This window comes from Trichomycterus rosablanca, chromosome 20, assembly GCF_030014385.1.
Source record: "Trichomycterus rosablanca isolate fTriRos1 chromosome 20, fTriRos1.hap1, whole genome shotgun sequence".
Classification (NCBI taxonomy): domain Eukaryota; kingdom Metazoa; phylum Chordata; class Actinopteri; order Siluriformes; family Trichomycteridae; genus Trichomycterus; species Trichomycterus rosablanca.
In genome coordinates, this window is record NC_086007.1 from 25,681,211 (window position 1) to 25,692,577 (window position 11,367).

General features: G+C 39.8%; 2 protein-coding genes across 2 annotated transcripts; one reads left to right on the forward strand and one right to left on the reverse strand.

Moving 5' to 3' along the window:
* Positions 1–241: 241 nt before the first annotated feature.
* On the forward strand, positions 242–1,970 carry LOC134334280 (otolin-1). The gene is made up of 4 exons (XM_063016520.1): positions 242–461; positions 721–801; positions 890–970; positions 1,054–1,970. Exons 1-4 carry the CDS (start codon positions 242–244, stop codon positions 1,968–1,970), a joined length of 1,299 nt encoding a protein of 432 aa, XP_062872590.1.
* A 2,649-nt stretch (positions 1,971–4,619) lies between these two features.
* Positions 4,620–11,130, reverse strand: sagb (S-antigen; retina and pineal gland (arrestin) b). The gene is made up of 15 exons (XM_063017178.1): positions 11,083–11,130; positions 10,931–10,991; positions 10,367–10,411; positions 9,675–9,874; positions 9,113–9,172; positions 8,952–9,019; positions 8,722–8,857; positions 7,846–7,930; positions 7,643–7,715; positions 7,335–7,472; positions 6,642–6,719; positions 6,517–6,531; positions 6,382–6,434; positions 5,798–5,807; positions 4,620–4,765 (listed from the first exon to the last, which is right to left on the reverse strand). The coding sequence occupies exons 1-15, from the start codon at positions 11,128–11,130 to the stop codon at positions 4,672–4,674; spliced, it is 1,164 nt and encodes a 387-aa protein (XP_062873248.1). The 3' UTR covers positions 4,620–4,671.
* Between the last annotated feature and the right edge of the window lie 237 nt (positions 11,131–11,367).

Below are 11,367 nucleotides of genomic sequence, written 5' to 3' on the forward strand. Positions count from 1 at the left end.
TTGGCTTTGTGGTTTGGGACACGTCCACAGCGGCTTGATGAGATTGCTAATGTGGTCTTAATAGTAAATATAGTGTGTGGTTGGGACATGTCCACAGTTGAGTGATAATGTAGCCTTTATAGTTTTATGGTTTGGGACACATCCAACGTGGTCTGATGGTGTGTGTGTGTGTGTGTGTGTGTGTGTGTAGCTACTGCAAAGTGTGATCCACTTTGCTCTCTGTTTGGTGTGTATTCGCTGTATGTCCGTACCAGATGTGCCCAGTCTCTCTGTGACCAATCAGAGCCTAGTGCCGGACCCAGCGATGGGCCAGGGGGCAGATTTTGACCTGTCCTACTGCCAGATGTTACTGGAGGCTCCGGTTCTGCCCCCTGCTGACCAGGTGCCATGGTTCTGCACATGCTCACTGTGCAAGAGCACTAAAGGATTGAAAGGAGAAAGAGGAGATCGTGGACTACCCGGTACACACACACTTGCACTTCTATACACATATATACAGTACAGACAAATCTAGTGGCAAAATGAACCAAACAATTTGCCAGTGCCACCCAGGCCCATTTGGCATGTACCAAGGTACCTTTAAATTGATTAATGTTAATGGTTCTTCATCTTTATATCAAATGTGACACAACACAGGACACAGAGGGTAATAATAGTGTAATGCAATGGTAATTACATTGGAAAAACAACATTACGAGTATATGAGTGTGTTATGAACAGGAATTCCAGGTGGTCCAGGACCAAGGGGGCTGACGGGAGCTCGTGGTTCACCCGGATTCGAAGGGCAAATAGGACTAAAAGGTAAAATTACAAATGTGTGCAGGTTAGTTCAATATAAAAGACTTATTATGCACAAAAATGCTTTTTTCCTGCGTTCTCTCACACACAGGTGAAAAAGGTGACGAGGGACTTAAAGGAGAGCGAGGTACAACTGGTCCACTGGGCTCTAAGGGCGAGAAAGGGTTCAAAGGTGTGTAAAAATAAAGAACACACCAGTGAAGTCTGCCTTACATGTGCTGAGCCTTCAATGTAATTTATATGTGTGTTCTCCAGGTGATAAGGGTGATCATGGTGAAAATGGTGCAGTCGGAGAGCCAGGTCTAAAAGGAGCAGACGGCCAGTGTCCATTAAGCTGTGAGTCATTTTCTGGTCCTCCAGGTGAGCCTGGACTTCCCGGTCCGGTTGGCGTACCTGGTTTACCTGGGAAAGATGGAGATCTGGGTGCGAAGGGCCTAAAGGGTGATCCAGGAATCACTGGCATACCTGGCACGCCTGGACTCTCAGGACTTAAAGGTGAGCCAGGCGCAAATGAAACACGTGCCTGCCAGAATGGAGCAAAAGGCGATGTAGGGCCAGCAGGATCTAAGGGCACTAAGGGTGATCCCAGTGCATCAGGGCCTCAGGGTATGCCAGGAGAAACAGGACCTAAAGGTGAACCAGGAGCGATGGGAATGATGGGAATGCCTGGCTTGTGCAGCCCAGCCATACAGTCAGCATTCTCCGCAGCATTAACATTGTCATTCCCAGTGGCCAATCAGCCAGTTAAATTTGGGCGTGTCATTTATAACCTGCAGCAGCACTATAATCCAAACACAGGTGTGTACACAGCACCGGTCATCGGCACCTACGCCTTCAGTTTCCACCTGATCGCTTCAGGACGTCCTCTTAAAGTTGGACTCTTTTGGAACTTCCAGCCCGTGGTAAAGAGCACACAGGCATCTGAGTTAGGAACTGTGTCCCAGCGAGTGGTCCTGCACCTTAGTGAGGGGGATTGGGTGTGGCTTCAGGTGAAGGACAGCAGTACAAATGGAATGTTCACCAGCACAGAGACCAGCAGCACCTTCAGCGGCTTCCTGCTCTATCCTGACGACTGTGACACCATGATGAGCCGAGAGGGTCCTCCACCCGAGATCACTGGGGTGTACAGCTGGGGGGAGGATCCGGACCCCAACCTAAGCCCTGAACCCTAGATACTTCACCCTGATTGAAGCCTGAACAGTGCATTCTGAACCAAACATTTAGTGTAAAATCCATAATACTCAAAAATACCAAATTTATTTAGACCCCATCTGATGCCTTAACAGTGAAACCAAAGATCCTGGAGTTCTAGTAGATCCGCAGTCCTTGATTAAATCAACTCCAACCATAATTCATAATAGAACTGGAGATACATGAAGTGCCCAGCTGGAGGAGACATAAGGATGCCAGTCTGAAACCCTGGACCCTACACCCTAAACAACATGTGAACTGTGCATTCAAATCTGACTCTCTTCTCTTGTAGATTGTGGATTTATTCTCTTTAATCACTTAATCACTTTTAAAAAATCCATTTTTGTGCAGGGAGTCCACCATGGTTGTGTTTGTTAGTTCTGATGATGGTGAGGAAGTGAAAGGCTGCCTGGCCTGGACATGTTGTTTTATAGGTTTCAAAAGCTTGTGAAATTAGAATCAATAACTGACAAATTCACCTTTAATTAAACTAAATATTAAAGATTTTCAGCAGCATTAAAGTGTGTGACTGTTTTATTGACTGGAATTTATGTTTCTCAACCAACTGCTCTGTATTTCATATACTGAACATTCCTGTGAGTGCACAGTTGGTGCACAGGTTAAAACTACGTACGCTATGTGACTAAACACTTCTGGGATGAATTGGAACATTGATTGCAAGACTTTTTATCCAAATTCATGGGGACACACTTTATCACGAAAGTGGAGCGCCTTCCCAATAGAATGATGGCTGCTATGGCCTCAGTAAGAGGCGGGAAATCTTATTAATGCCCATGGTTTTGGAATGGGATATCTAACAAGTCAGGTGTTCATATATTTTTGGCTGTGTGGTTATTTCATGGCATTTTAAACAGATGTTTCTTCTTTATCATTATGTCCCTGTTCTGCAATGCACCACTTCATAAGGCAGCAAAACAATAGTGATCTAACACTGCCACCATCATGCTTAACAGTAGGTACAGTGATGTTGGGTTTCAATGTCTTATTTTTTCTGTCACCAGATCTAGTCAGTTATAAATATTCCCATGGACTTAAGAAGTCATGCCACAAGGTTAAATGTAATCATAGCTCTTTTGTACATCCGTTAGACCAAGTAGATTCTGTCATATGTCCAGAAAAGCGGAACTCATTAAACTGACCGCAAGTGTTTGTAATATTTTGACTTTATTAACTGCATTTAGAGGACAGGCAGCTCATATTTGCTGTGTGTTTTCCTGGGTTTTGTGCATGAGTGTGTTATCTGATCCAAGATCAAAGTGTGTGTAATATAATTTGATAAAGAAGGTGATACCTCTATCAGATCTGTGTCAGATCTGTGTCATTAGATTAAATCACAGAATCAGTCCCAGTGTGTGGATCAGATTCAGGATGAGTGTAAAAACTGTATCTGCGACATGAACAGCTCCCGTTTGTGTGTGTGTGTGTGTGTGTGTGTGTGTGTGTGTGTGTGTGTGTGTGTGTGTGTGTGTGTGTGTGTGTAATCTGATTAGAGGCAGAAGGTGTTGCTATGTTAGATCCGTGTCCAGATTAGAGTGTTTCACACTGTTACTCTGTGTGTGACCTGTCTTTGTATCTTATATACAGCTTATGGATAAAATAATGGAATCATTAAGAATATATTAATATAAAGGAGCTGATGAGTAGAAAAGCTTTTATACCTTTAGAGATGCTCCAATATTCATCTTCCAGTTATTTAAGGGATGAAGGATGTAGAGATTTACTTTAAAGCGTGAGCCCCAAAACTTCACATTAATGTTCAATGAGGTTTAAATCTGCTAATTCAAATATTAAAATGAAATGGTAAATAATGTGATATTAAAATGTCTTGCTTCATTTCATCCTGATGTTTATCAAATGACACTGGAATCTTTTAGCAGCACAAATAATAGCAATAGCAGTATTATCTTAACCCTATAGTTTGTCTTTGTACACGGGCCATTATATAAAGGGATTCTGAATTCCAGTATTTTGTTTGTTAGGCCTGGTTAATTAAGGTGCCAAATCCATTCTACAGTTATTTTTGTACCTCTAGTACTTTTGTGTTTTAAGAAGAATAAGGAGAAAAAGAAGGAGAACAGAGAAAGAAAAGAGAAAATAGAAAGAACAAACATAAATAAAGGAAAGAAAGAAGAATAGATAAAAGGGCAATTCATTTAAAAAATACAATTAAAAAGGAAAAAATAAGGGAAAAAAAGAATACAATTTATAACAAAGAAGGGATGGAAGAAAGAAACAATATAAAATAAAAATATAAAACAAAGAAAGGAAGAAAAATATATAAAAAATATGAAGTATTTTAATTGAAAATCAAAGTTCATTGTAATATAATAATCAATCATTTGGAATTTAAATGTTTCAAAATCTTTAAATTTCACACTTTTAGAGTAAAAATCCACAGCAGATCTTTTACTGAACTGAGCTCTGAATAATGAAGATTTAACAGCACGTCAGTGAAGATTCATCACAGAACATCAACAAACACCAACAACTTCTGTTAAAAACTACATTTATTGATTGTTCAGTCAACTCAATTGAACCCAAATGTAAAATTAAAACAGTTTACAATTTACAATTCGAAGCTCTTAAAACTGTCATTATTTCTACAGCTATAAACAAATTCAAACGTCTAACATTGTTACACCTGAACAGACCATCAGAGACTCAAGAGTCATCGGCAGATTCATCATCATCGCCGACCACGCCCTTCAGATAGGATCGCTTAAAGTCCTCAAACACCAGGTCCATGTTCCCCTCACTACACACACACACACACACACACACACACACACACACACACACACACACAGAACACAGAGAGAACACACACACACACACACACACACACAGAACACAGAGAGAGAGAGAGACTGCTGTATGAAACAGGGTCATGGCTGCTATGGTTGTGTTTTATCACAAGCGTTGTTTACATTCTACACAAGTTGGACAACATATACCTGGCCATTTTATTTACCCTTTATACTGTGGTATAGGTAAATTCTATATTTATACTGTAAACAAATGCTCTTTTGACTAAATGAGTACAAATTCCCACAGACACACTTAGGAAAGCACTTAGGAAAACAAAGCTGTTACAGACGTCAAGGTGGAGGACCATTTCCAGACAATTGGTAATGTTTTTGGAACGGAATGTTTAAGAAGTTGATGGTCACGTGCTTACATACTTTTGGCCCTTCAGTGAGTACCAGTATGATGTGGCCTGCCTGGCAGACAATATAAAAAGATATAAGATGTGTCTGTACATGTGCATGTGTCTGGATTTTTCAGATAATTAAATGCCAGCTAGAAAAAAAACACAATGCTTGCCAGAGAGAAGAACAGAAAGATCATTTTTGTAATTTGATAAACAATTAAATACTTTCGCCCCAATAATATGCCCTTAATTTGGTTCAATTTGGTTTAATTTGGTGAAACAAATGACTGTTTGGTGTTTCTCTAACTGATCATCAGACATAAACACACCTGTAAGCCCTGAATATAAATACAAGCATTTTTAACTTTTTAATGCCATCAGCAAAAATGTTTTTGGTTGAGCCCATAGCCACTGATGCAGCGCTGCTTTCACATCATCATCAAAAAGATGGAAATCAGATGGAGCTAAATCCGGACTATAAGCGTCTCCTCAGTCTCTCAGACACGAGTGATTACTACTGCTCCCTCCCTCACAGCTTCCAACAAAAAGTGCAGAAACTTTTTAAAGAGCCCTAATAGTTAGACATTAGCTACAAGCTTAACATAAATCTCCTTATTATGTAAAAAAAAAGCTCACCTGTCTTTAGCTGTTAATCCCCATATAGAAAGAAATAAAGAGAAAAGAGCAAGAATGTCATGTCAGGTAATAATGAACAACAAATGAAACACATCAGAGTCTCACAATAAAAAACAAGGAGAAGAAAAAAGGAAGGAAAAAAGAATACAAAAGGAAAAATTAAAAATTAAAAGAAAGAAATATAGAAGAAAGGCAGGATAGAAGAAAGAAAAAAAAGAAAAAAAACTGAAAAATATGAAATAAAGGAGGGAAGAAGCTAACAGAATATCACAATATTACAAGAATGCTAAAAGGAATATCTAAAACAATAACAGAAAAGTGAGCATAAACGGTGACCTGAGGGTTAAAAGAAAAAAGAATAGATGTAAGGTGCAAATGCAGAGCAGGAGAACAGAGGAGTTTAGAAAAGCTAGAAAAAGGACTTTTGAACTTTAAGCAAGAATGTTTATATGTGATTAGGTTAATAACATGTTTATTTTCGTTCTCACAGCTATATTTTGACATGTTTTATTTTTGTATCCTAAATTTCTAGTGATAAAGTCTGACAGAAAAGCAAAATGTGTATGTTTAGCTGATTAACCCACCATCCTCGGGTTTAGGGTGCATGAGCAGGAACGGCACCTCTACAGCGACCTCACTGAAACATACACACACTACATTACATATGAAGGTGATGATTATCAGTTTGATTATTTTGTACAGACAGGAATCAGACGTACCTTGAGCCGATCATGCTGTAGGAAAACAAAAACCAGAGATTCACGTTAACACGTGATCAAATACTGTTTAGAACACACACACACACACACACACACACACACACACACAACACCTTCATACTCACCCAGCGGCCGTGCCCTTGACCACCACTCTGTAGGACACCAGCATCCCCAGAATCTCCTTCATTACCTCCGCCTTTACTCTGTAAACACACACATTTACATTTTATTTGCTTTACCTCAGGGACTTTAGGGAACTAGGATTTAGGAGTCTTTTCCCATGATGCTTTTGGGTCCTTGACTTTTTCATTCACCCTTAGCTATTAGAACCTCCTAGTCTTCTTCCAACTACCTTTATGGTCTTTAGCTTATTGTTGTTTTAGTGTGGATAATTGCTTCACAGCCATAAAGTCCAGGGTTCGAATACCAGGGGGAGCAGTGTGGTGTTTGCATGTTCTCCCAGTGTCTGTGTGGGTTTCCTTCGGGTGCTCCGGTTTCCTCCCACAGTCCAAAGACATATAAGTTAGGTTTCAAAATTGGTCGTAACGGTGTTTCATACTGAATTTAAACTGATGAATCTTGTGTAACCTGGAACTACCTGTCCTGTCATGAATGAAACCAAAGTGTAAAACAACCTTAAAATCCTAAATCACACTTAACTTTGACCTGGCATAACCTCAGTCCCTTACTGTTGGGCCGTAGGACCGTTTATCTTCTCCCCTGAATCATTTCCCTTTCAGATTGTAATGCCGTCTGACCCTAAACCTAAGAGAACTAAAATCTGCATGTTTAAGGATGGTTGTTTTCACAGGTCTTACATGCTGGAAGATGCCAGATTGGTGTCCTCGTGTTTGAGCTTCCCATCCAGAGCCAATCCTCGCCTCTCAGCGTTGTGTTTCAGTAAGGGGTAAAGAGTGTACACTTTCTTCAGACTGGTCCCAGACGGCACAGTGTCCCTACAGCAACAAAATATTATTATTCCATCGTCATCAGGGCTCGTATTTGTGTTTTAGACGTGGCGTCTGCTCATCAGTGTCACACTTTGAGTCGCCATGTATATAGAAGTAAATACAGAGGTGTGTGTGTGTGCGTGTGTGCGTGTGTGTGTGTGTGTGTGTGTACTTACGGTGTATTCTCACAGGCCACAGTTTTAGTGTATTTATCGTTGGAGTAGAGAACCACGTTAGTAATCTGCTCCACTGTGAAGGACAGACAGACGAAGCAGATAAAAGAAAAATACTAATAATTCCTAATTCCTGTGTGTGTGTGTGTGTGTGTGTGTGTGTGTGTGTGTGTGTGTGTGTGTGTGTGTGTGTGTTTGTGTGTTACCTGAGACTGTAAGGTTCGTCACATCCTTGCTGGAGCTGTTATCGATGTCCACACTCACATTAATGGGTTCACCATGATAAAAAGTCTGACACAGAGACAGATACATAATACATAATCCGTTTACTCCCAGAAAAGCATTTTACAATCAGGTTCTATCCAAAAATAATAAAAAAAATATATGATTTAGCTTTTAGGGTGCTAAAGTTTTAGTTCTTTTAGATGAATTGTTTAGCCAATCTACAAGGTCTTTATAGTCTTCAAATGTTAGACTGGGTCTAGAACCAGGACCATTAGCTTTTATTACTTTACCTTAGACTTAAACTGTCTTAACTTGGTCTTAATCCATTAACAGTTTGTCTTAAGCCCATGATTTTAGTACCTAAAGTCTTTAGATTCTATAGTTATTAGGTCTTTGCCTGTATGCTTTAAATGTAACAACTATTCTTGAAAGATGTTAAGACGTTAAGCTTGAGCATTAATTCTTTAGCAATTATTTATAAGCTCTTAGTCTTTATAACCTTTTTTGCACCCATAATCATGTAATAGTAACATTTTATATTATAATCTAGCCTGCAAAAAAGAAGTTTATTTTGCCATCTTTATCATTTTCTCTTTTGCAATTCCTTTGCCACTTGCACCAACTCTGTGCTAGCAGAAGAGCCCACATTCATCTGCACTTCTTTTTACCTGCCAGCGTTGTATTCTCTCAGAGAGCCAGATCTTGTTTGGAGAGTCACGCTATACTCTTAGTGAATCATCCACCACTTATACAGGCACCAGAGGCTGCAGTTCTGCAGCAGAAAACCCAGACGACCCTCCCTTCCCTAGACTAATTGTGTCTGTTAGAGACCTGGCTAGGTCAACAGGAAGACTCACCTCCTTCTCCAGAGAGACACGCATGTGCAGCGGTTTGTCCGACATCATAAACTCAAATGTCGTTTCGTTAGAGGGAGCCGGAGCGCCTTTATCAGGAGCGCACTGCACCTTCCTTATAGCTAAACGCACCGAACTCCTACAGAGAGACAAGATGTACAGTATTTCATAATCAGACCACCAGAGTGTACCTTTATAACTGATCATACTTCAGTATTAGTGACCTCACTCACCTCTTATGAGCTTTATCATCCTGATTCTCAGCACAGAACGCCTTCACTTCGAACTCCACTGCACAGTGCTACACACACACACACACACACACACAATAACAATCAAGTCACAAATATAAAGTAATATGAGATTTATACGTGTTTTTGTGTTTTTTGGTTACCTTCCCCTCGTCAGTGGGTGCTGGTTGAAGACCTACTGAGCACGGCAGGTTATCAGGAAACTAGAAAACACAAGAACACATTTACAGAACGTAGCAGGAGACTTTGCCGTCCGCTAGACCAGGGTTTTTCAGTCTCTGGGGGTGGGTAGCGAGCCAATAATAATAATAATAATAATAATAATAATTTAATGAATACATTTTACATGTACATGAACGCCCTCTTGTGGAGGCTTTACGTTACACCTTGTAAACCACAGTGGCACGAGATTCCCACCATTTTCATGAATTAAATATATTTTGTTTTGTGTTTGTTTTGCCAGGTTGCCGCTGTTGGGCCCTTGAGCAAGGCCCTTAATTCTCAATTACTCAGACTGTATACAGTCACAGTACTGTAAGTCACTCTGGACAAAGGTGTCTGCTAAAAATGGAAATGTAAATTACAGGAAACATAAAGCCGGCATTTATCCAACCTAGCAAGAGTTTACAGTATGTTAACTCTTGGTTTAGTGGTTAAAACTACTCTACCCAGAGTTCCCAGGGCTACCTGAGCTGCGATTCTCACCTCGAAAAAGAACGGGTACGCGTTGAGTCCAAGTTTGCGCAGCAGTCGTTCCTGAGCTTTGGTGTGGATGCTGCATTCACGGTCCTGCAGGGGAGGATAGACCTGCCGCGTACGCACGAAGAGATCTCTCCGAAACGACCAGCCCAGCATGTACGCCACGTCACGGCCGTACATGAACGTGCAGGACAACATCACAAACACTAACACAGACCACACACACACACACACACACACACACTTTAGGACACAGCGATGAGCTAGCTTACTGTCTGATCCAGGTTCAATCTCAACCCCTGGGTACTGTCTCTTTGGAGTGTTATACCAAGATCCAGACCCACCCTGTCCAGCTGACCAGGATGAAGTGGCTACTCAAGATGACCAGCTAATTACTATTATTCTTCAGCTACTCCAGTAATAAAAATATATTGATACTAATATATGATGCTACTATCAGACCAGACCAGTTTCTACAGTGTCTCCTTCAACAATGTCCACATTAGATAAAAAAAAAAAAACAATGATTTATAAGTCCAGAGATATTGGACCATAAAGAGAAACCTGCCCAAGCAGTTTTTGGATAATTATGAGCTGCTTAAAAACACTGACTTTAGTTTGTAACCTTTTACTATTATATTAACTGCAAGTACACTATTATTCACTATTCTCTGAGGTGGTTTCTGAATTTTCCTCACCTTTCTTTCCTTTTATTTGATCTGGATCGATCAGTACTACGCCATCTGACACACAAACAAAGATACACAGATGAAATCCCAACAAATAAATCACACTTAAAAGGCTGATGGTCAGTTAGGACATTTACCCCATTATTCAATCATCCAATAAAGGAATCATTTATCTTATCTTATCTTAATCAATCATTCTGAGTCTTTAGAGCATATTGTCCATCGCCATTTGCTTATGATACATTTATTCTTTTGGGTTCTTACTCTGTATTTCCTTCAATCTTAGCCTTTTACCCTTTAAAGCCAATTGTTATTTATTCTTAAGATTTAGAGCTTTTGTTTCTTTACCCACAGCATTCAAAGCCCTGCATCATACTGTTATGCTTTAGTATAATTTCCTTTTACTTCTAAACCCTTACAATTTAGATGTCTTAGGGCTTCTTTGCTAGATTTTAAAGCCCCTATTTGGTAATCCTTTACTCTTTAAAATTCTTTATTTAAAGCTAGACCCATGGAATTTTAGAACATTTTATAACATTTATATATAAAACTGTGACTGATGGATGATCTTACCAACAGGATCAACAAAGTCACAGTGATCAACAAAATCACGGCGTCCCATATAAATGCTCACCTGCACAATCACAGACACACACACAGTAAACAATATAATAACATAAACATACACAAAAAAGTGTGTGAGAGAGAAATAATGTGATTCTTACAGATTTATCACGTGAGAACTTCTTATAAATGATGTTTTTTGGACTCATGATGCCACCTTGAGAAAAAAAATGACACACATAAACACACACACACACAATGTTGGTGTAGTGCTGAGCTGGATATTCTTATCTGCGTTTCCTTTTCATCAGCAGTTTGCTTCCTAATCCTAATCCCACAAACATGTACAGAAGATTACTACCATTAATACAGTTTAACTCCTTTAGATGCACTATATAGCCAAAAATATATGAACCCCATGCCATTCAGATGTGCACAAAGGAATG

Bases quoted from the DNA above. Each gene is read 5' to 3' on its own strand.
- LOC134334280 (XM_063016520.1), top strand. From the start codon at position 242: ATGTCCGTACCAGATGTGCCCAGTCTCTCTGTGACCAATCAGAGCCTA. The intron at 462-720 runs GTACACACACAC...TGTTATGAACAG, and splicing joins AGGAGATCGTGGACTACCCG to GAATTCCAGGTGGTCCAGGA. The intron at 971-1,053 runs GTGTGTAAAAAT...TGTGTTCTCCAG, and splicing joins GGGCGAGAAAGGGTTCAAAG to GTGATAAGGGTGATCATGGT.
- sagb (XM_063017178.1), bottom strand. From the start codon at position 11,130: ATGAGTCCAAAAAACATCATTTATAAGAAGTTCTCACGTGATAAATCT. The intron at 9,020-9,112 runs GTAACCAAAAAA...GTGTGTGTGTAG, and splicing joins CACCCACTGACGAGGGGAAG to CACTGTGCAGTGGAGTTCGA. The intron at 6,720-7,334 runs GTAAGACCTGTG...GTGTGTTTACAG, and splicing joins AATCTGGCATCTTCCAGCAT to AGTAAAGGCGGAGGTAATGA.